The sequence below is a fragment of the Pezoporus flaviventris genome, unplaced genomic scaffold (genome assembly GCF_033815535.1).
Source record: "Pezoporus flaviventris isolate CSIRO_AGI_PZ_B2104156 unplaced genomic scaffold, CSIRO_AGI_Pfla_v1 ptg000010l, whole genome shotgun sequence".
In the NCBI taxonomy this organism is placed as follows: domain Eukaryota; kingdom Metazoa; phylum Chordata; class Aves; order Psittaciformes; family Psittacidae; genus Pezoporus; species Pezoporus flaviventris.
The window spans coordinates 4858063-4884077 of record NW_026892558.1 but is presented as its reverse complement, the minus strand read 5'-3'; the positions used below and the strand labels follow the sequence as shown (position 1 = coordinate 4884077).

At 39.5% G+C, this 26015-nt stretch overlaps 1 protein-coding gene across 1 annotated transcript in view; it reads right to left on the bottom strand.

Moving 5' to 3' along the window:
* RIT2 (Ras like without CAAX 2) overlaps positions 1 to 26015 on the bottom strand; it is a 178441-nt gene that overhangs the window by 68617 nt on the left and 83809 nt on the right. Inside the window, exon 4 of the mRNA XM_061450583.1 lies at positions 15446 to 15637. Within this exon, the coding sequence (XP_061306567.1) occupies positions 15446 to 15637 (192 nt within the window). The remainder of the gene's footprint in view (positions 1 to 15445; positions 15638 to 26015) is intronic.

Below are 26015 nucleotides of genomic sequence, written 5' to 3'. Positions count from 1 at the left end.
AAAGGTAATAGAACATTTATGTCTTTTAATCTGGTGACTAGGTATAGACGGCTATGCATTACAATACTGAAGATTCAGTTCTGATTTTGAATTATTCCTCCAGATTGAAGGACCAAACAGCTGGTGCTGTAGCAAGCAACTCAAACCACTTCTGACTTGATAAAGCTCCGTCTTTAAGTATACTGAAGCTAAAGGAAAGCCCTGCATGAATTTCATTGTCTTTGAAGAAGGCTCTCCAGAAAGTAGCAATATTAAAAATACTATACAGACTAAGACTATAGAGTTTATTAGGAAGAAAAGCCGAGCATAGCAGGACACTGTTCTTCACTTATTTTTAGCTGCGCATAATGGTCAAGTACTTCACATTAAGGGTAGTAAAAGCTTGAACTTGTAAAGTTTTCAGTTCAAGAATGTTTGCTCTGAAAGTTCCGATCACCTCTTCATACCCAACAGTAATTAAGGATTTAAAGTTATTTAGTTTGGACCAGATGATCCTTGAGGTCCTTTCCAATCTGGTGATTCTGTGATTTTTTTCCTTAAAGTAAACACAAGCCTTATCTTTTAAGAATGTCCCATCCCTAAAAGTCCAGTTTCAAAGGCAGTTTTATTAAGGTTCTTCTTCTTGGGAGAAAGGTGAAAGTAATACTAAGAGCATAGAAAGTATGTTTGATTTCTGCTTCCTGGCACACCAGATAATTGGGATAACAGCTCAGCCCACGGACCTACTGCTTTCCCCACATTGCTATAAACGTCTCAGGTCTGCGCTATAGAAAACAAACACTTTTTATGTTTCCTTATAATAGCCCTTGGATTCCAATTTGTCCCTCACTTTCTTAGACAAATGGGGTCATGCAGATTCTTTGCCTTCTATTTGACTAGTCTTAATTATTTATTTTCTGTCATTCAGGTTTATGACTATGCAATAAAAGACAGGTTTAATGGGCCAGTAATCCAGGATGGGAAATCATCCAGCTACTGAAGCATTGAGGACATCAAATTAGTGGCACTGCTGATCAGTTTTTTCCCCAGCTTGACATCTGTTTGCAAGCACTCATAGCCAAAATTGTTTTGAAAGGCAATGTAAGCCTTAGGCTTTGGAGCTTGCCTCCTCAGATGCATCAGTAAATCTCTCCACCCCTTACTACTTGTTACTTTCTGCTGTGAAATTACACAAAGCTTGAACACGGGAGGCACCATTTTCTGGTGTTTGAGCTGAGGAATAGAAGTCAGGATTCCTGGGCTCTGTCTCTGACACCATTCCTGATTCTCTTGTGACTCTTGTCTTATGTGCATACTTAATACGTACATTAAAACAGATGACATGTCCACACATGTAAGAATAATTTATGGAAAACTTTAGTTTGAATTGAATTTCCCATCATCATGTGATCATTCTTTTATTTTCCTTTCCAGAAGCTATTCTAGTAAATATGACTACTGTTCAGAATCTCCCTACATTTAAAGATAAAAGAATATTAAAAGAGGCATCAACTTATGGGAAAAAAAAAAAAAAAGATAAAAAAAGAAAAAAAAAGGACTCATGAGACTATTGTTCTGGACTGTTTTATAATACAGACATCTTTATCCAGTGATTTCTGCTTTAGGCTAACATTTCCTTGGAAAATAAAGTACCTTAAAAAAAGAAACAAACTAAAACCAAAAAGAGTCCCAGTGGAAACCAATTGCCAACCATCATTATCAGTAATCATCACATCACATCAATGCTTACATAATAATGATCATAAGTACAGTGATTACTCTATATTAACACTATGCTAATATTGCTGTACACATTAATGCATAATATTTGAGTGTATGCAAATGTAAATATTTATGTAAATGAACGTTTTCATGAGACCTTTGTGTGTTTGCCCTATCAAATTTAATTATTATGGTCCATTTTTTATATACATTACAGCTGAAGGGCCATGACATTAAGTAAACCAGCCCATAGTCTGTCTTGTCCCCCGTGCTATCTCCAACAGCAGCAACTTGCTTAGGGACAAGACATCAAAGTAGTCCAAGCATAGAGAATCTTCTGCTATATCCTCACAACTTTTAGAAATCTAAGGCTCAGGCACTTCCTAAGCTGGAAATGTCATGTGTTATTTTAACAGTCATTGGACGGGTGGTTGAATTACTATTTTAATACATAAGAACAAAGCTTTTATATTTAAAACCCTGCAGCAGTGAGTTCCACAATTCACTTATGCACTGTGTGGTAAAGCATTTTCAATTGTTTACCACATAATATGGTTAAACAAGTTTAATTTAATTCTTTCCAATTCTTGTATTGTTGAGATCAATGAATATTCTTTATTTTTTTCATCTTTTCCATGACTTTTTCTCTCCATGTTAAAATTCACCCAGTTTCCTGACTAAAACAAAAACATTTGTTTGATACAGCCACATACGGAAGCTGTTTAGTGCCCCAATGATCTCTGGCTATCAACTTTTATATTTTCAAATTGTACTGCACCACTTTTCAGAAGAATGGATGACAGTCCCACTTTTTATGGTATTTAAGCAATGCTTAATGACATATAGCATTTGCTCTGTTCTGCTCTGCTCTATTTTCCCTTGATAACATTCCAGTTTGGTTTTTTGTTCCTACAAAGCACTGAGCTGACAGAATCAGTCAACTGTAATTCTCAGCTGGCAATTTTCAGTGGTGATTTTTCTACAGACCTTTGCCATGTACTTATTGTCATGGCTGTCCCTTTACTACTTTACGATCTGCACTGAATTTAATTTGTGATCCAGATTTTAAATGTATTAAGAATTAATCTTAAACCTTACCATGGTCAGCTGTCATTTTTACTACCCAAATACTTAAACAGCATTGAAAATGTTTCATGTTATTGTCCAGTTGCAGGTGGATATATTTAAAACAAGAAAATCAATATCTACATGGAGTTTCAATGATAGTATCTGTTCATCATTTACCATGTATTCCCGCCTTTGCTTCTACTTTTGACACTTATTAACAATTGGCAAACCTTGTTTCCATTTTTTTTTTTTTAGGCACATAACCACTTTGGAAATGTAAAGGAAATGTATCAACTGGAAACTGTTCCTTGTATGTTTGTTGACTTCCTCAAAGAACTCTAAAAAACCTCCTAGGCATGAGTAACCTCTGTGAAAACTATGATGACTTTTCCTGTAAAAACATAATTATTCATGTACCTGTTATTTCTGTTCTTTCTTAAGGTAACTATCAATTTGCTCAGCAAAACTCAAATTTACTGGTCTGTAGCTCCCTAGTCTGTTATGAACTTGTCATCTTCCATTTCCCTGGTGCTGATTACATTTTAAGCACAGTTACTATTTCAGCGATTTTATACCTGAACTCTTCAGAATTCTTGGGTGAATACCAACTGTTCCTGATGGTTTGTTACCATTAATATTATCAGTAAGTTCTATAACCTTTCATTTCTAGCATTTTATAAACAGCCCAAGTACTGAATTCAGACAGTCATCTGAGAAACCCTCTAGCCTGAAGTCCTGATTCTTAAACTTTGTGAAGCTTATGTTCAAACTGCAGATCCTCTATAACCATCAGTCTGATATAAATAATGAATGAAAGAAAATGTCATCATGTCTTTTTTCAGTTGTAGGTACCCACATTTCTATCATTCAGCATTCTCCATTTTTCCCGTAATTGTTCAAAGTATCACAAAACCCTTTCATTTAGGTACACTATTTATCAAGATAAAACCACAGATATGGAGAAATGAAAAGGCAGAACATAACTTACTTTGTTTGGAGCTTAGAATTTCCGTAAGAATCATGAAGAGGGGGAAAAAAAAACAAACAAAAAAAAATGGTACAGGCACCATTGATAGTCTCATCAATATAGAAAATTTGAGATATCCTAAATTATCTATGTTCAATACTAAACAAATATAATAAATACTATGACAAATACTAGACAAATAAAAGCATACACTGAAGAAGTAGAAGGCTTTATATATTTAAATAGATAATGGCATTATGGAGTTTCTGAAAAACAGCTTATTACTTAATTTCAGGTGACATGGGACTTTTTCTGCTGCTTGTCTCTGGTTTTACTTTTTGAAGGAAAATAGTCATTCCAATCCTACTTTTCTTTGATGAGTCTTCCAAAGAAGAGCAGACTTTCTAGTCACAAGGTTAAGGAAATTGCTAATTTCAAAAGTAAAGATTTTTATACTACTGTTTAAGTTTGGCATAACAGTATGCTTTTAATTTATGTGCACAAAATAGGAATTACAAAATTCCTATCAGAACTATTCTATCATTTTCAAATGAATTTTTTTTTAATTAATTATCTTCTCTTTCCCTTATGGTCTTTTTAACTTGTGCTCCATAAAAAAAGCAATTTCTCTTTTACAGACAATAATTATTGGAAATGTCATGTAATCAGGACAAATACAAAATTATTTTTATGTGCTATAGTTCCAAAACTGTTAAAAGCAGTATTTTTTTTTTTTTAATTTAAATTTAAATGACATGATGCTATGATGACAGCCCTGGAGAATGAAGCACTCTTTCTGTCCACTTTTTCTTTCCACAAAACAGTGGTTTCTTTAGCAGTGGGATTTTCTCCAGCAGATTCTGAAAAAACTAAATGCATCTCAGATGGACCAAGCATGGGCACAGATGATTTAATTATTACCTTTAAGCTTTTCACCCCTGTTACTATGAAAATGACAAGACAGATTTTCAGAAGAGACTGCAAGGGTTTTTTTACTATTGTGCCATCTAAACACAGTTTCATACTCCAGATCCCACAGAGTTTGAAGAACAAAATACAACTGACTCCCCTGGATTTTTGATTACTTATACGGACACTCTTCATCTGGGAATTATCCCTACACATCATTCTCTGGGACTGGTTCCCACGCAGTAAAACACAGAGGACTGAAGCATATGCTGTCAGCAAGGAGAAGAAGTCAGTAATTAACTGAGACATCTGAGTTTTCCCCACATTTCACTGTTTCCTTCTCACAGGCTCAAATGTTTATCAAATGAGGCATAAAACCTAGGAAGAGCAAATACATCAGATGAAGCAGTATGATACTCATCTCAAAACTCACAAGTATAGTAACCTTATATATTTTTAAAGTTTTATGCTGCAATTTTCAGGAACTCAAGTTTTTGGTTTTTGTCTTTTTTTTTTTTTTTTTTTGAGCCACCAACGCATCTGAAGTCCTGCCTGATGTTTTCCAAAGGACTTTTGGGCGTCAGTCTCACTGATGACAAAGCGTTGCACACTCATCCTTGATCTCTGTAACTCTCCTGTTCTTCCTTTTTTCCTGAGAGATGTCAAGGATTCTCACAATTGCAGATCCTCACTATCAAATCAAACTAATTCTCAAGTTCTAATCCCCTCCTGGTTTTGAGAGCATTATAATCCTGAAAAGGTTAACTGGCATCACCAGTCATCCCATGGTTGCAGACAATCATGAATGAAATCATCTCCTTCACTTCTCATTGGAAAGAAATGGGATTAAAAAGGAGTACAACTTCTTCATAAGCAACATTTCTTTAGTGCGGTACACTGGGAAATAAGCTACATAGGTCTGTAGCCCAAATGAACTCAGATGCAACTAGGTCTGATAAGTGCTCAATGCTATTTTACTCGAATGAATCTATAGATCATCTTCTCTACTCCCTCTTCCTACCTCCAGCTCTCCCACCTTCTCCTCTGACTCCAGCAAACACACAGCCACCTGGAATCCCTTCCCAACTTATAACAAATAAACTATTAATAAAAACTACAAAAAAAAAAAAAAAATCTCAATTTTTAATTAAATGGGGAAAATCCCTACAATTTTCTTCTTACTATATGTTAAGAAATAGAGCAAAAGAGATCAGGAATACCACCTCAAGCCTACATTACTACATCAATTCAGAATTTAGCAAAAATACATAGATAATTCTGAGACTCTGGCTATACCTCCTAGCCTGATCACCTGCAGCCAGCATAAACCTCGTGTTTGACTTAGGTGGAAATAAGCCTATGTGACAATAGCTCATGTGTAGCTTGAAGCAATTTCTAAGGTTTGACACAATGATAGGAAGGTGACTAGGTTTGGTATCAGTGGGACAGGACTAAGCACATCTAGGGTAATATCACTCAGATTCCAAAGGTGGGCAAAAACCAACAAAATCTCTCTCTCATCTCATGCATTCCTCAGGTTTAAAAATATAAAATAATTGTGTGCTGCAGAAATGGAGTCACAGAAACAAAAGCAAGTTCTACTGCTTTAATAATGAGAGAGTGTATGATTCCTAGCTAGGAAAATAATGAATTATCCATGGTTTTGGTAATGATAAATGTCATAGGATATAAAGATGTAAAAGATGTAAAGATACTGTCTCCCCCACTACCTCAGAGGAGGTATAACGCCAATTCAAAATTTCAGTGGGTGACTGTATTTGACAGGAATACCCAAAAGGTGGCCCGTGGTGCTAATAAATATCCTACACTGAGCACATTGCTGGTGTTCGATTACACTGTTAAAGTATGCAGGTAGACACAAGCACGCACAAGCCCCCGTGCATTTGTGAGCCAAACAAGGAAAGTGTTTGTACCAAACACTTTAAAAAAGATGACAAGACAGATTGTTTTTCTCCATATTAACCTTTCTGGATTGTAGTAGGTGGTAAAAATGACGTAGATGGAAAAAAAGGGAAAGAACATTCCTTGAGCAACACAGGAAATAAATGCAGCAATAACAAAGGGGAAGCCCATCCTTTTTTCTTTTTGAAATAGTAGGCATCAGGACAAGGCAGATGACTATACTAACCGGTATTAACTCCAACACTGACAAATTTCAAATAAACAACATACCGTACCCTGACTCCAAGACTGGCTCTGGGTTTCTGAGCAGCAAATCTGCGTGATTAATACTGTAAATGACTAGCACTGAAGGCCGAATTGTGACATTTTATAGACATTTAACATATTTTCAGCTGTGGCAATGTGCTTTGATGTTGCTTTATCACAGGTAATTTTCAGGATATTCTTGAATTAACTATGCTATATTAAACAATTTACTCAGAAATTTAAAAGCTGCCAGTATAGATAGATTTTATAGTGTAAAATTTGGACATTATGGATGACAGATAGGAAGTTTCCAGAATGGATATAACACAGAGATATTTCTCCCTACAATTTATTTTTCAGATTTTCAGATTGGGTTGTTTGGGTAAAGGCTGTTTTGGGATTCTTTTCTTCTTGTCATCACTGCACCGCTTAAACAACACTGCAGTGTGTGAAGCTGATATGCTGCTATCCTTAGCCAAGTTAGATCTGGATGAAAGGAAACTCTGTAACTTTCTAATTCACCTGGAAGGGGAGAAAAATAAAGTAATCAAAACAAGAACACAATCAAATCTTCAAAAGCCAAAAATGATTAAACTGATTAATCGTCTTTTCTTTAAATGCTAGGTGCTGCTCTTATTGTTTGTGACACGATGAGTTGTAATTAAATTCTGGCAACATGTCTTTCACTTTGAGCTGCTACTAAAAAAACACACAGAAACTATCCTTTCTACCAGGAACTCACATTTTACATAAACAGTTCTTTTATACTCACAGTTTATATAAACATTATATGTTGCCTCCAATACTAATCTGCTACTTTGCCAAGGTACTTTTGTTTTTACAAAATTGATCATTACTGCCTCACTTTCAGGACAGCATTTTTGCTCAAGCGCAGATTAATGTGAAGAACGTGCATTAGTTCTGCTCTAATTAAGCATATACTTACACAGTTTCTGGAGCTTGAACTGTGGTAAATAATATATAAGAGTTAGCCTGAAACTTTGATTATGCTGATACAAAAATAGCTGCATGTATATAAGAAAATACCTTCCCATTGCACACTATTCTATTTCACATATATGTGCCCCAGTGGAGAAAATGAGAGAATAAATCTTGAGAGATGGGAGGTCATATTGCTTCAGGATGGTGGAGAGGCAGAACTGTGCCCCACTTAGTACTGCCTGATGTGGTATTTTCATGCCTCTCTCCTCTCTGCCTGGCTTGTGCACGGTGGGTAACGTAAAAGATTCACAGACAGGACAATGAAGATTTCAGCAAATAAGTTCAAAAATGATAAAATGGAATATAGCAACCAGATTTTTGGAGCAATCCATCTTGAGAAGGGCAGGAACCGTGGTGGAAGTCACACACAGATCCCTCCTCACACCTTTCTCTGCTGGCAAAAAAGTGAACTATGGAAGTCCTTCAGGGATAATTAGCTTTCTTGCAAATTTTGCTTTCCAGTACAGGAATTGGGCTGCTGACTAAGCCCTAGTCACTCAATGAATTATACCATTGTGCTTTTCCTAGCAAACTGTACCTCTCTGTGTGGTCACTGTGTAACCAATGGCTTTACCTCTGAGAATCTTCGATGAAAGCAACAGCACTGAACTTACAAACAAGTCCTACACGAGATTATTTTGCAGACAGTGTGTGTGGGTAGTTTTGCTACAGAACTTGCTTGCTTTAATTAAGAAGAAAGATCCTGCTGGCATGGCTGACAAATAAGAAGTGCATTAAAGTCTTCATAGTGTCTAATCTCCCAGTTTGCAGACCAAACAGACAAATCTCAGAGTCCAAGTTCGACTTGAGGAGAAATCTAGATCAAGAAAAGAGTGAGAGAGTATCTCTGCCCCTTCTCCAAAGCATTGAAGAAAGTATCTCTTCACACCTCTTCTCCAAGGCATTCTCCTGATGAAGTCAAACACAGAATCATTGAATCATAGAATAGTTAGGGTTGGAAAGGACCTTAAAACCATCTAGTTCCAACCCCCCTGCCATGGGCAGGGACAAATCACACTAAACCATGCCACCCAAGGCTCTGTCCAACTTGGCCTTGAACACCACCAGAGATGGAGCATTCACAACCTCCCTGGGCAACCCATTCTAGTGCCTCACCACCCTCACAATGAAGAACTTCCTCCTTGTATCAAATCTAAACTTCCCCTGCTTAAGCTTTAACCCATTACCCCTCGTCCTATCGCTAGAGTCCCTAATGAATAGTCCCTCCTCAGCATCCTCTGGAAGGTTGCTCTGAGGTCTCCAAGCAGCCTTCTCTTCTCCAGGCTGAACAGCCTCAACTTTTTCAGCCTATCTTCATACGGAGGTCTCCAGTTCCCTGATCATCCTCATGTCCCTCCTCTGGACTTGTTCCAACATTTCCATGTCTTTTTTATGCTGAGGACACCAGAACTATATGGAATACTCCAAGTGAGGTCTCCCGAGAGCAGAGTAAAGGGACAGGATCAACTCTTCCGACCTGCTGGTCACACTCCTTTTGATGCAGCCCAGGATATGGTTGGCCACACCAAATCAGGCCCCTGGTACATGGGGAGGAAAAAGCCTTTGAGGTGGAGGGTGAAGGTAAAGCAGGTAGACATCGGGAACCTTTTAAAACAATATGAAGCGTGTTGCTGGTTAATTTCCCTAGGTATGAAATGACCTTGTAGAACCATTCCTAGTGTATACCCCTTGCTGCATTGTTCTGCTTTAATTATATGCAATTAGTTGTCTTTATTTATATCTGAGTATCCAGCTTTTCTGTTAGAAACATTTTTGATCTGCACTTCAGCTACTGTTTCTCTATTGTTTCTTCTCTTACAGAACAGCCTGTTATCTGCACCTTAGTCCCCTTCAAAAGTCTTCTGCTCTCTGTTGAAGGGATTACAGGGTTTACTGGATGGTTCACTGCAGGTTAACACAATTATAAAACAAGAAAGACACCAACAATTTCATTACATTTGTCTGTGTGTCTGATTACATTTACAGAGCCTGAGTAATATGAACTTGTGGTGTGTTTTGTGGAAATATAAAAGCTTTGTAAAAACAAAGAAGTCAACTAGATAAAAATGTAAGTTTGCTAGAGAAAGTTAATAGATTTCCTTTCAAGAGACTACAACTGCCAAATTGACTGCTATGATTCCACTGGCATAGAATAGCACACACTTTTGGGGGGGGGGGGGTCAGGAAAGCAAATACTAATATACTAAATACTAAGCAAATATTTATTTTATTTAAAATATAGTAAGAAGAATTCTGAGTATGGTGAACAGTCTGGAAGAAAGGTTGAAGAATCAGAAGCAATTAAAAATAAATAGCAATTAGAGGTATAGAGGAACATGACAGAATCCAGACACATATTTTGGTAATGTAGGAAAGTGATTATCAAAGGTTTGACAGTTTTCTAAGATAATAAAACATCATGACAACTTTCACTAGATTCTGTTCCAAATATTCAGGCAACTGTCATAGCTCAATCAGAAAAGCAAAAATGGCTTATATTATTCAGAATTTGAAGAGCTAACAAAGACTATGATGTGGGATAGGCAATATGCAGGCAAGAAAATATAAATGATGATGGCAACTCCTTGCAAGTATAATTCATTTTCAGCAGGCATTCATGCTAGCAAAGTGGAACTGCATGGATGTCCATGGAAAATGAACAGCTGAGTTGACATCAAGATGGGTGAATGAATCAATGTAAAAATTCAGTGCAACACTCAAATCAACAGTTTTAAGGAATTGGTTCTTCTGCGCCATGCTCTCCTTTGGCTTTTATTCATTATGGATACCGTTATGCTTTTTGTAGTCATTATTTAGGTTAAGCCTGACTTAATGCATCAGAAATATTTTAAGATCACAGCTCACACTAATACCTGGAAGGAATCACCACCTAGGAATGACTATTTATTGGATTTTATTAATTCAAAACCCAAAGACAAGCTGAGCATTTTTCAGAAGCTGTCTGTAGTTAGCAGCAACAATAACAGAATGAATCAGTAAGTATAGATTCTCAACTGAGAGGACTTCCTAAACAATTTTACTAGTATTCATCGCACTCGAGTATTGCCACATAAAGGCTGGGAACTTAGTTGTCTGTGTCTTCCTCTACAGTCAACAAAAAGCCAGATATCCTTATGGGAAGGTACATCTCATTTTATGATACACCTCAATGATATGTGATATATTCTGTTTCTCTGGATGGATTTTATAGAGAATCTCTCCAACAAATTGTGTTTAATCACTTTACCAGGTCTACAGTTAACTCAAATGTATACTATTCTTTGTCATTAAATGGCAGAAAAAGCATTTTCCTTGAGATGGCGTTAGAAAGTTCAGAACAATGAAATCTTTCATTCTGTGTGTAGGGCACCGTCCTGATAAGTGGGGAACAAGGGTCTTCAGTAGACAAATTCTTCCACCCAAATATCTTTAAAAGAAAATGGAACTGGAGCATCTAGTAAATAGCACTTCATAGTCATGCACTGGAAAATGAAAATAACATCATATTCTTTAAGTTTTTTCTTGCCTCAGACAGGCACCAGAAGGTATAGACTGACAACGTTTGAAATATACTAAACAGTTATTCATACAAAAGAAACCAAAACAAAGGCTGCTGGTTTTTGTGTTTGTTGGTTTTTTTTTTAAAGAAGAAGAAAAAAAAAAGATCAAACAAAAACACATTAACTTTCTCAAACTCAACAGACATTTCAGGGTTTTAGAAGCTGGAATGAATATAGTGCAACTGTCAAAATGAGAAATATAAAAGTTGATGGTCACAATATCTGATAACCAATCAGCTCATCTTGAATGAATTCCAGAGAAAAAAAAAACAGAAAAATCTCATCAAAGTGAGAATGTTAAGTGGGCAGCTGGTTCAGATCATGAAAAAGCATTAAACCACTGTAATCTTGGTTTGAGAATTATCTTATGGCATAATAAGACTTCAGAAAGCAAATATAATGAAGCCCCTGTCATTAATTTGCACTCCAAGTAAGATACTATCCTATGTTAAACACAAATTTCATATTGATTTTGCATTTCCTACTGAAGGAGGAAGGCTCTATAGGGAGAGAAAAGCAAGGAAATGTTTTCAAAAGCCTTGCTCATATTCAGATTTCTGCTTGAAGCTAATAAGACAACTCATGTGTGGAAGGGTAAACAACTGCATAATTCTTTTCAGGACCAAAACTGTACTGGAAAACCAACAACTTTGATGACAGGCTTCCCAGAGAGGCCAAAAGTTGAATGAAGCGTGAGCTGACCTCATAACCTTGGACTCAATGGACATCAACATGTTATCCATGGACTCAACCAAGCCTGTAGCTTATTCCTCTGGGGTCAAACAAAAGTGTATAGGAAAAACTGCCTCATGCTAGATAGGTAGAATTTCCAGTGGGGTTCTCACATGTGAATTAAAAGTTTGAAAAAACCTGCTAGAAAGTCTATTCTTTCCAACTCAGCACATTGTTCAAAGGAACTTACATAGCCAGTTCACCTCTGAATCGCTGAATACAATATATTGCAATGATCAATAGGCAAAGTCTTATGGATATTTTTTTCAAACAAGACTTCAGCAGTGCCACATGCCTTTAGTATGAAATACCTTAATTTAAAGCTGCATTTAGCATGATACAAGCTTAATTAGAATTAGTTTTTTATTGTATTTTTTAAAGATTAATATGTTTTAATCAGATATTTATCTTTTATACAGATTTTAAACTTCAGTAAGAACCAGATGTTCATCTGGGGTAAAGTTGCAAAGCTTACCTGAAGTAAAAGTATCTACTGTACTTCATGCCATCTGGTTCTAGAAGTTTCTGAAACTTTAATTACATTGAAAATTACATTAAAATGGCATGATAGCTTTATTAATCTAATGACTTTAATGTTCAAAAATACTGAAATTAAAAAGGTATCTAATCAAACATATAGGGATCTGTTTTTCACATCAAACAGTTATGTGATAAAATCCATGTAATACTTGAACATTTCTTTAGGCCAATGGCTAAAAATCAAGGAGTGGACACAGATGAATGTGTAAACCATTCATGCCCACTCACTTTCACAGTAAATCTTTGAACACAAAACAGAACAATGCCAGAAAGGATTGGGCACAGCTGCAGTAAAAATGGGTAGAAGGGAATGGAGGATATAGGAAGCCTTGTCACCAGAGTGGATATGCACATTCAGATAATGAGTTATTGTACTTTTTTCCGTTCAGTTTTTACACAGTTGTTTCCGCACATTGTTTCAGAGAAAATGGAAAGTGTTTTATTCTTTAGGCTGATGAATGTAATTAAAATTTGCTTTAAGGACAGCAGACAAACCCATTTCTTAAGACATTAAAAATGAGAGGAATATTTAAAGACAACAATAATTTTACTGAAGCCATCAGAAAATATAACCATTATTTAAAAAAATAATAAGATTGTTGGTTTTGTTTTTAAGTAATGTGTCTCCTAGCACAAAATTTTAATTGCAGATTAGTTTTATTTTTGTAGTCCTCTTGATAAATTTGAGGCAAGCCACATACATCATTAATTGTATTGTGTAGGGGACCACATTTCAAACAACAGCTTTGTCTGACTGAGCTACTATAGCCTGTCTGATTGTTGCAGAATTGTCATTAAATGGAAATGATGCTCGGGAATGTTGAACTAAATGTTATGTTCCTAAATACCATGAATAACATTACAGTAGCTTTAATGAATTTCATAGGGGAAAAATGTTGTTAAACAGAGCAAAAATATTAGCCCTGCTGCCGTGGCCAAATTCCAATCTAGATAATTGCATTCTGACACCTATTCTTTCTCAGTTGTTTAAATTGGGTACATTTGTGTATCTCAGTGTCTGGATTGAAGAATGTTTGAGAAAGCCCTTCTGACATTGCTACACCTGTTGACAGTTGTAAAGGGTTAATGGAGGAAAAAATTCTGAAGACCTAAATCCTGGCTCATGGAAAGCTTCTAAAAAACGATAGGATCATAATTTGGAACTGCCTTGATACACATTCAAGGCAGAATCTTCAGTGACAACCTTGTTTAACATTTTTTCGTGTGTCTTGTGACATCTCAAAGACATAATTTCTAGTATCATTTCCAGAGCCTCACCATGCCCTTTGATCTTGAGTACTGCTTGTGGTATCCCATTCACACACTGGTGCACACTAATTATCCTGCTTGGGAGACCAGATAAGATCATCAAGGAGCATGTAAAATATTTAAATCAGGCATATATTTTCATATGCACTGACAGTGATTAAAATAGAAAAGCCTGATAAAACATAAAATCAGAAAGAGGTAGTGCCAAATGTCACTTACTGAATAGAAAATTCCTGGAAAACTCATCTATAGGTAACTGCAGGTAATCATATCCTGTTTCTGTTGGGATTAGGTGAAATGTCCTGTTCTCTCAGCAGAACAACTGAATCCACATTCCTCCCTCTCTGGAATACAAGTATCCCAGAAACTGCACAGACTGTACTGCACGATACACACGGTGTTGTTTGAAGGCTCAAGCTGCATGTTAAACTGCAGCTGGATTGTTACCATTATGGTTTTGTCACAGTGATTTAGTGAGAAAGTCAATGATCTGGAAATAGATGTGATGTTTTAAATGTATGTCATCATATCTTCTGGGCTAATTTCAGTCTTATCATTGCAATGGATTTTCTTCAGGTAGAAGAAAGAAGACAAAGAAATGGTGAGAAGAGTGACAGAATAAGTGGAAAAGAGTCGACAGAATCATGTGAGCACAGATGCTAATGAACTGAAAAACATCATTTGCTTTAATTATTACATATGTCTGCACAGAAGTCAGTCATTTGAAAGGAATCATAGTGTGTATAAAGAGCCTCTTAAAGGATCCATATAGGAAAATCGGGTCTTTCACCTTTATAAAGTTTAAGATTAAGGATGTTTTCCATTCAGTGCTGGCTCACAAACCAACCCATTCAAAGATGGTGTCTCTCCAAGTCATTCCTTTGCACACACATACACGTAAGTACAAACAGCAAGGAAGAAGCAGAGAGGAAGCAAAACGAAAAGAGTAAAGATTGCTAAAGACTGTGAGAGAGCCACAGTCAGTGCTCTCATGGTGAAAGAAATCTACTGCTGTATGGGTGGTAGTAGCTCAAATCTTGTATACAAATCAAAGTGAATTCAAGGCTCATGTTTTTCTATCTCATCTGAAAATCCTGACTTTTTTTCACGCAAAGATAATTCCAAAGAGAATTCTGTTTTAGCTAGAATTCTTTTCAGTCTGAGTTTGAAAAAGCTTTAAATAAAACTAGTAATTTCCAAAGAAAACAATTATTTTTTTTTGCCACAAAGATCCTGACTGAATCTTTTTCCATTTTGAACATACATATTACTTCCAACAAAAATAACAGGATTCTTTTCAAAGTAAAAAAAAAGAACATCTGAATGCTATGAAATCTACTTTAACATCCATAACATATAATTGAAAAGTACTGATAAGTTCTTAATTTATTACCAATCCTAGTGTGTTGCTCTTAATTAAACCTCATTTTGCAGTAATAATTCTCAGTTGTACTATACAACATATGCTACAGAAATCTCTGAGGTAGCCAAGGAAAACCAAGCCAAAAGGAACAGCGAAGTTTCTTACCTGCCTGAATTCTTCAAGATCTATTTTGTTTCCCACCAGCACCAAGGGGATGTCATAGGTGTGCCGGACACGATAAATGAGTTCCTTAAACTCAGCAGCTTCTTGAAAGGATTGGCGGTCTGTGATGGAATAGCAGATAATGAAGCCTTCTCCACCTCGCATGTACTGGTCCCTCATGGCTGTGAATTCTGCCTGTAGAATAGGAAGAAGATACCCAGTATTTCAGCAGACAAAATTACCCATTTGGAAATAACAAACTTGCTGAGAACTTCCCTCATTCCCCACATAATTTCACATTGTTTGTTTTACTGTTTTAAATACTGCTTGCTGAACCTTGTACATCCTTCTGGGGTCATCATCATGGATAATACACCACCAGGATGTCTCTTAGGACCCTTTTCTCTCCTTTTCTCATCAAGGGAACTTTGTCCTTGAAGAATGTGAATTACTATGCCAGTACCTGCATACAGAAAATACTGTCTCACATATTTCTAAAACCTTCTGTAGCACTTTTGGTACATACTTGCCATTGAATGAATGCTAACAGGTGTAAGAGAAGAGCTTTATTGTGATCTAGAGATTGAAGACAGGTACAAATCCTTATTATGCACTCAATTCAAAAGCTCAGTAATATCAAAAAGACATTTATTGTCTCCCACCAGCTTTGGAATATGCCTAGTAAAACAGGAATATAATCTGCAAAAAGTTCTGCTCTTTCAAATGTTCTGAGAGAAATCAGGGGTTTCACTTCAGTGTGTGATAACACTATTAAATGAAAATGGACAATTTCAAATAGTGAGAGAATTGGCTCGATCTTCTCCTCCTGCATTTTTCTCTGTTTATGTATACATGTATTGAAGCAGTAACACTTCTGGTTATAGGTATGAGTTTTTTTTAGAAGTATTTAACAACTGCCACACTGTATTAAAAAAAAAATATTTAGTTTTAAAAAACTAGTCTCAGGTACTGTGGTGTGAGAATATGCTTTAAAGTCAGTTTCTTTTTCAAGTTTGTTTGCTCTTCTTGATCACAGCCCAGAATAACCCAATACCATGGCAACAGTCGGTCAGGATCAGAATCCTCCAAACAGAGTCAGTTCTCCAGAGATATTAAGATTCAGGAAGGTCTGATAAAGTAAGGAATACACATATCAACATGGGACCATTTCTAATAGCAGCAGGATGCAATATCAAGTCTTCTATTTTTTAGTCTGCTGAGAATTTAGGCTAGGATTTTAAAACAGATTAGACTATATATATATATCCTCAGATCTTGCTGAAAATTCAAGGGAAATGGATTGCTTATGCTCTTTAAAAGTCTCAGCCTTAAATCTCTCTCAGTAGTCACTCATATTGATTGATAATACTTCCTGTGAATAGATTTTCATGTTGACCATTATCATTTATTCATGATGTATCTTTTACCCAAGGGCTTTCTTATATATCACTCAAAATATTTCACCTACTACAGGAAAAAGTTCATAGACTAAGCTCCAAAATAGCAGACTAATAGGCAATTTAAGGGTAGGATTCTACTATGAGACTTACTCAGAATTTCGTAATCTCTAAACTATCACCACTGGCGTCCCAGGAGTTTATTAACTACCAAACTGCAGCACAGAGTGGATCAAGCTATATTCTATCCCAGCCCATCTCAACTGGATGTGTAAGAAGTAGGGCAGTGGTAGGGAGAAACACAGAAGATGTCAAACAAAAGGGATTCTACACTCCCCTGGTTTGGGCAAGACAGTGAGGGGAGTTCTGTCTCTGCTCCCAGGTCTTTGCCTGCAATCTGTGTAAGAGAGTCACTGGATTAATAACCAGTGCAATACCAAGGTCTCCAAGTTGTGAGCAGGGAGTGTTAATAACTAAACACACAGACATAATCCCTCTCCCTTACTGACCCTCAGATCCCAGGCTTTCCTGACAGAACAACAATCTTTCCAAGCCCCTCATCCTCTGTGCCCCTGCTTTTTTTCTCTTTGCATCATTCACCTAGAACTACCATGATTAGTGGAGTAGCCCCTTTTGTAGTAGGAGCTGAACAAGGCCTTCATCCCTTCAGACTGAGCAGAAAATGTAAACCTTATGCAGAACTAAACTGAATTTAGCTGCCTCTGCAGCTGCAGGTCACTATCTAAGCCCCCATTACAGATAATAGTAAGCTAGTCAATGCAATTAATGGACTACAGATTGCGTATGTTCATGAAAAACAGTTATTCCCTTAGGTCCCTAATTACCTATTTTTTTATCTGTTCTAGAGCCAGCTGAATATTTACACAACTGAACGAACCTGCTAGCTCCTATTCAAACTCCAAAAGTAGATGTTTTGGTATGGAACTTAAAACCCAGCCCAGACAACCTGTCTTCCTGGGTTAGAGATCTCATAAATCAGGTATTGTAACACTATGATTATTCTACACAGACTTTTACAAAGAATGAGCTCTGCTTAAGTAAGTTGGTTCACCTCCAGGAAGTGCTCAGAACATTCTCTTACAGCCATTTATGGCAAACTAAGAAGGAATTAGGTCACATAGCCCCGTTTAAGTTACTCACAGTAAGTGACAGTCTTCAATGTGGGGACCCCCAGGACCAGTCCCCTGGAATGCTTAACGGCTTTTCTTGACTGCCAGGATACTCTGGGTTTCTAATTTTACATTGAATCATTCCAAAGGGATGAAGTATTCAGCTTTTAGGCACTGCCATTCTTGAGGCTGAGTCATCTACCTATGCATTGTGGTTCATGCCTGGGCATAGACATGACTTTAAGGATATGAATGAATTTAATTCTGCAATATTTTATTATGATGTGTTATTGCTGCTGATATATTGGACTAAACAGCCAAAACACCTTGTGTCAAGTTTGCAGTGATCCACCTTCAGAGGCATTAATTATTCTGTGTAAACTAGACTGGGCACATCCACTTGGTTTTCTGTTGTTAACTCAGTTAGTCATTTCCAATCCTATTTTTCTGATGTTGACTTTCACTTTTCAGCTTTTTCCCCTTGGCATAATTGCTCATTACAGAGTCAAGGACTCCAAGGTCAAACATGAAAAAGCCTCTTCTTGGATTTCAACAAAAATGTGTTTACTTCTCTGTTTACCAAGAAACCCAATATAATAATAATATACACTAAGACAAAGTTTTCAATAAACATACTATACCCCTTCCAATAATGTATGGGTGTTACGTATAGATGATGAAGGACTAACATGTAATTAAATTCTTTGTTCTTTTTTTGAGTCTTACTCCAATTTCACAGTCTTCCATGTATCTCTACAGCAAGCAGAACAAAAATCCAAGTTGACCTGGGTTTTTTTGATGTTCACAGTATCACAGTATGCTAGAGATTGGAAGGGACCTCGAAAGATCATCTAGTCCAATCCCCCTGCCGGAGCAGGAACACCTAGATAATGTTACACAGGAATGTGTCCAGGCGGGTTTTGAATGTCTCCAGGGAAGGAGACTCCACAACCTCCCTGGGCAGCCTGTTCCAGTGTTCCGTCACCCTCACTGAGAAGAAGTTTCTTCTCAAGTTTAAGGGGAACCTCTTGTGTTCCAGTTTGTACCCATTACCCCTTGTCCTATCATTGTTTGCCACCGAGTAGAGCCTGGCTCCATCCTCGTGACACTCCCCCTTTATATATTTATAGACACTTATAAGGTCACCCCTCAGTCTCCTCTTCTCCAAACTATAGAGACCCAGCTCCCTCAGTCTTTCCTCATAAGGGAGACGCTCCACTCCCTTAATCATCTTCGTTGCCCTGCGCTGGACTCTCTCCAGCAGCTCCCTGTCCTTCTTGAACTGAGGGGCCCAGAACTGGACACAATATTCCAGATGGGGTCTCACCAGGGCAGAGTAGAGGGGAAGGAGGACCTCTCTCGACCTACTAACCACCGCCCTTCTAATACACCCCAGGATGCCATTGGCCTTCTTAGCCACAAGGGCACAGTGTTGGCTCATGGTCATCCTGTCGTCCACTAGGACCCCCAGGTCCCTCTCCCCTACACTGCTCTCTAACAGGTCGTTCCCCAACCTATACTGGAACCTGGGGTTGTTCCTGCCCAGATGCAGGACTCTACACTTTCCCTTGTTATATGTTCAGAGGTATACGAAGATAGGCCCAAAAGTTTCACAAACTTGTCAGTGTTTTTTTTTATACTTGGGTTGGTTCTCTTATAAAATACGCAACAGTACATCTGTGCAGCTGGCACACTAATTGTTTCCTGCTGTAAAAGTGGCTTTTTTAAAAATTATTCATGAATAGTACTTGATGCCATTTGCTACTCAGTAAGGGGAAAATATGAAATGTTCCCAAGTCAGCAAGTGCCAAGGGGAAGAGACAGAAGGAGATCACACCTCCTCAAAAGGAAATCAATCCTGAGACTTAAAGTGAAGATTTGTCATGCTTATAGCACTTTGCAGCTTGACATCAGTCTCTAATACTCTCTTGTGTATTATGACTAAGACTTTAACTGAAAACTGTGGTAAGAAATCTTCCGAAACAAAATCACCATTCATCTTGGGAGACATGTTATACTTGACAATAAGCATCAAGTCTAGATAGAAACAAAATAAAACTTTTCTAAAAGTTGAAAAAATTCAGAATAACTTTTTCATTTTCTTTTTCCATTATAAATGAGTGCAGCAAAAAACCTAATACTAATCCTCATGTGCTTATATATGTCTACCTGTTGTTGAAGAAAGTTAGCAAGAAAATCACTCAATACCAGTTGCTCCTAAACAGATGCCACATTTGCCTTTTAGTAGTTATCAGGAATCTGCCATGATTTCTCAGTGACAGAATGGCCTTACAATGACATAAAGCAGCTCCCTCAACATGCTCAAATGCATCACATCCTGTTGTATCAAACTTACAGAATCACAGAAGAGTTAGGGTTGAAAAGGAACTTAAGATCACCCAGTTCCAACCCCCTTGTCATGTGCAGGGACACCTCACACTAAAGCATGCCACCCAAGGACCTGTCCAACCTTGCCTTGAACACCGCCAAGGATGCATCAACTTTCTCAGCCTGTCTTCATATGAAAGGTGCTCCAGCCCCCTGATCATCCTCGTGGCCCTCCTCTGCACTTGTTCCACCAGTTCCATGTCCTTTTTATGTTGAGGACACCAGAACTGTACACAATGCTCCAAGTGAGGTCTCACAAGAGCAAAGGGGCAGGATCACCTCCTTCAGCCTGCTGGTCACGCTCCTTTTGATGCAGCCCAGGATATGGTTGGCTTTCTGGGCTGCGAGCACACACTGAAGCTGGCTCATGTTAAGTTTCTCCTCAACCAACACCCCCAAGTCCTTCTCTGCAGGGCTGCTCTGAATCTCTTCTCTGTCATACCTGTAGCTGTGCCTGGGATTGCTCCAACCCAGGTGAAGGTCCTTGCACTTGGCATGGTTAAACTTCACAAGCATGTCAAGGTCCCTCTGGATGGCATTCCTTCCTTCCAGCGTATCAACTGCACCACATAGCTTGGTGTCATCGGCAAACTTGCTGAGGGTGCACTCAATCCCACTGTCCATGTCACCAACAAAGACGTTGAACAAGACCAGTTCCAACACTGGTCCCTGAGGGACACCACTCGTTACTGGTCTCCAGCCAGACATTGAGCCATTGACAACTCTTTCTGTGCGGCCATCCAGCCAGTTCTTTATCCACTGAGTGGTCCACCTATCAAATTGATGTCTCTTCAATTTAGAGACCAAGATGTCATGCAGGACAGCATCGAATGCTTTACACAAGTCCAGGTAGATGACATCAACTGCTCTACCCCTGTCCATCAGTTCCATAGCCCCATCATAGAAGGCCACCAAATTGGTCAGACAGGATTTCCCCTTAGTGAAGCCATGCTGGCTGTCACCAAACACCTTGTTTTTCATGTGCCTTCGCATGCCTTCCAGGAGTATCTACTCCAAGATTTTGCCAGGCACAGAGGTGAGACTGACTGGTCTGTAATTCTCTGGGTCATCCATTTTTCCCTTCTTGAAAATGGGGGTTATATTTCCCCTTTTCCAGTCATTGTGAACTTCACCTGACTGCCATGGTTTTTCAAATATGATGGACAGTGGCTTAGCAACTTCATTTGCCAGCTCCTTCAGGACTCAAGGATGTATTTCATCAGGTGCAATGGAGTTGTGTACGTTCAGGTTCTTAAGATGGTCTCAAACCAGATCCTCTCCTACAGTGGCCCCAAGGTCTTCATTCTCACAGTCCCTGCATCTGCCTTCCAAGACTTGGGTGGTGCGGTCAGAGCATTTGCCAGGGAAGACTGAGACAAAGAATTCATTAAGAATTTCAGCCTTCTCCAAATCCAGGGTAGCCAGTTCTCCTGATAGCATCTGGAGGGGGCCCATGTTGTCCCTAGTCTGTCTTTTATTTGCAATGTACCTATAGAATCCTTTCCTGTTACCTTTCACATCCCTAGAGAAGTTTATTTCTAAGTGGGCCTTAGCTTTCCTAACCTGGTCCCTAGCTTCTCGGATAACATCCCTCTATTCTTCCCAGGCCTCCTGCCCTTGCTTCCACGTTTTATAAGCCTCTTTTTCCTTTGAATTTTCCTCAGCAGCTCCTTATTCATACAAGGAGGTCTCCTGGCCCTCCTGCTGCACTCTCTTCTAGGTGGGATGCAACACTCCTGAGCTTGTAGCAGGTGATCCTTGAATATCACAGTCTTGGGCCCCCCTGCCCTCTAGGGCTTTGTCCCATGGAACCTTACTAAGGAGGTTCCTGAAGAGGCCAAAGTCTGCTCTCTTGAAGTCTAGGGCAGTGACCTTGCTGCACGCTCTTCTCACTGTCCTGAGGATCTCAAATTTGACCATCTCATGATCACTGCAACCAAGGCTGCCCTGGAGCATCACATTTCAAATGAGCCCTTCCCTGTTGCTGAGCATGAGGTCAAGCATGGTACGTCTCCTTCTTGGCTCCTTTATTACTTGCAGAAGGAAGTTGTCTTCCATGGAATCGAGGAACCTCCTGGATTTCTTGTGCCAGTCTGTACCATCCCTTCAACAGATATCCAGGTGGTTGAAGTCCCCCATGACAAGGGCCTGCGAGCGTTAGGCTGCTCCTATCTATCTATAGAGTGCTTCATCCACAGAGTCCTCTTGATCAGGCAGTCTGAAACAGATCCCCACAATAATGTCCCCCATAGCTGCTCTCCCTATAAGCCTGACACACAAACGCTGTTGACTGCTCACCTGTCCCCAGACAGAGTTCCATTCTCTCCAGCCTATCCCTAACATAAATAGCAACTCCCCCTCCCTGTCTGCCAGGCCTGTCTTTTCTAAAGAGCCTGTAATCTTCCATTTTAACACTGCAGTCATAGGAGCCATTCCACCATGTTTCTGTGATGCCTATTATATCATACCTTCGTAGATGTCCACGCATCTCTAATTCCTCTTGTTTGTTCCCCATTCTATGGGTGTTTGTATAGAGGCATCCGAGCCGAGCTCCAAATGAAGCCGGCTCATTGGCTGGAGCAGCTGGAATATCTCTACATTGCTCCAAGCATTTATAATAGGTGCTGGCAACTGACTGGGTGTGTTGGGATGGAATGATGCTGCCCTCCCCCAACACATCTAGTTTAAAGCATCCTTGACCAGCTTGGCAAGCCTCCTACCAGAACTGCTCTTCCCCGTCTTTGTCAGACCAGCTCCAGCAACCCCCAGTAGACACGGCCTACTAAATTGAGTCCCATGTTCTAGATAACCAAACCCCTGATTATGGCACCAGTGTTCTAACCATTTATTAACCTGACCAATCCTCCAGCCTTTCTAAGGTCCTCCCCTTTATCCTGGAGAATTGACTAAAAGACTATCTGAGCTCCAGAGACCCAAACAACGTCTCCCAGGGCTCTCTAGTCCTTCTTTATGTTCTCCAGACTACTGCTATCTATATTACTAGCACCCACATGTATCACCAGAAGTGGGTAACAGTGAGTGGGACTTACTAGACCACGCAGCCTCTCTGCAGCATCCCCGATCCGAGACCCTGGTAGGCAACACACCTACCTTGAGACTAGCTCAGGGTGAAAGATGGGTGCCTCTGTGCCTTTCAAAGTAATGTCCCTTACTACTACGACCCGCTGCTTTTTCCTGGCAGCACCAGTAGTGATCTTCTTTACCAGTGCATCAGCCGGTTGTTCATGGTGCAAGCATGTTTCCTCATTAGCACCCTTCACGACAGCAAAGCGGTTCTGGGTGGGAACAACAGATTTAGGAGGAAACCCCTTGCTTTTAATTGTCCTCTGCCTCTTTTTTTTTTTGTGTGTGTGTTTTTTTTTTTTTTGTTACTATTTCAAAGCTTCCTGGGTTAACGGCCTCCTTCTTTCCTCCGTGAGCTACAGGGGACACATGAGGCCGCTGCACAGTTTGGGCCTGGAGCAAGCAGTCCTGCTTCCCCTCAGCTTCCCTGACATCTTGCAGCCTATTGACAGCGTCCCGCAGCTCAGCCCCTGCTGCAGGAGCACCTCCACCAGGGAGCACCGAGTGCAGCCCTGCCCATTGTGCCCCCTCCCCTCACCAGACCAGTGCAGGCACTCTCTACACCCCGAGGTCTGCACTGCAGCCTCCCCTCTCATCGGCTCTGTCTGGGTGCCTACGCTGCCACCTCCGGGGCAGCCAGAGCAGAGCTCCCGGACCGGGCCCTGCTCATACGACAGTGCTCACCAGCCCGCTCGCCAGCGCGCGCAAACGGCCTCGACCCGCCCTGTTTGCCCCCCCCCGATCCCTCGCGCTCCCAGGGCAGGTTTTCACCCCCTCAGGGCTGGTGCCGCTCCTCCCGGCTCCGCCCCCTGTGAGTCCCTGCTCGCCTCAGCTGAGCTGCCGGCTCCTGGGCAGGTCCTGTCGAGGACTTGAGGCTCCCTCGGTGGCTCTCGCCGCTCTGAGTTGAGGCTCCTGGACGCTGAGCTTCCCTCGCTCCAGTGCTGAAGGCGTCCTCTCTCGAGCTACTCAGCTCAGCAATTGACCCAAGCTTACTCACATAGTTTAGTTAACTTGTTTACACCCAGTTTAACTTACTTGTCCCTTGCTGATCCCCCTCTACTAAACACAACTTCTCTGTAAAGGCTGGGATAAAGTCCTAAGAGTGTTAGTCCTTTCCATGTTCCTCACCATTATGCCACTCACCAGCAGCCCTACATTTTTCCTTGCCTTCAGTTAGTTACCAGTGTGCCTGCAGAAACCTCTCCTTGTCTTTTATATCTCTCAGAAGTTTCAACTCACGCAGCACTTTGACTTTCACAGTCCAATCCACTCATGCCCAAGAAATACTTCCATACTGATCCCTGGGAGACTGGTCCCAAATTTCATCATACTGTATATGTTGCTAGCTTTTCTATTAGCTTTCAGGAGAGCAACTTACCAAAGAAGAAAATATTTAACCTCTGTTTTCCTGCTTTCATCTTCATTCATTCTCTTTTATCCTGCTTTTCATAATGAGTAAAAGAAAGCTTCCATAAAGATCAATATTTTTCATTAGTTTTAATTTTTTTTTAATATAAATAGAACGTGCATGTCTTCTTTTCTGTTGCTGTTGGAGATTAGAATCGTTTCCAAATAAGATCAGTAACTTAATGTTTCCAGAACACAAAACAAAAGCATTGAACAGCAAAGTCAAACCACGCTTAGATACTTAGATCTTTATGAAGGATTAATTTATGGGCTGCCATCAGACATAACATTCTGGATCTAATGTTCAGCTCAGGACAACTGTACCTTGCTGACTGAAAGATCCTAGGAAAGCGTATCACAGATTTCACTGAAGCCAAGCATGGTTCTTCACTGTTTCCTAAGTATTTTCTCCTGAAGAATGCTGGTGAAAGAGTGCTGGGCTAGAAAAGCTTTTATTACCCAACTCAGAATAGAAATTGTTAAGAAGCAACCTCTTCCACATCACCATTTTACATCAGCAAAACTCAAATCTGAAGCCATTTTTCCTGTGTTACACACTGCTAATAGACAGCTGTGGCATCCTCCAAAAAAGAAGGGAGGGGGAAAAGGAGGAAGAAGAACTAACAACAAAAAATTACACAGGCAATGAGCAGCAGGTCACCATATCTTTTTTATTGTGTGGTGATGTGTTTGAGGAGTAAACACAGTGCAACGCTCAGAAGTGTGGTCCTCCTCCACACTCCTCAGATGTGTAGTACTTAGAAATTTAAAGATGCAGCACCTCAGAAACAAAGGTGTCATGTTTTCAAACTACACACACACCCCACACATTTTGATGTCTCTTCTTTTTTATGATCTTGGCTTGTATCTCTGGAGGAGTTCAGAGTCTCCCCAGGGAGACCAGCCTCACAGTTTTAAAATGCCATTTCCTATACCTTCTTGTCTTCTGCTTGACTTTAAAACAGGGAACCTGCTAACAGATGTTCTTAATGAAAGCTGTCTCCCTGATTACCGCAGGGGTCATTCTTATTATGAAAGCGTTTTTTACATTTCTAGTGAACACTCGGGGTGTGTGTAGTATATGTTCTTGGAAACGGGCAGGTTATTGATTATCTATGACAACGAACACACAAGGGTAAAATGAACAAAAAGGAGGGGCAGGGGGAA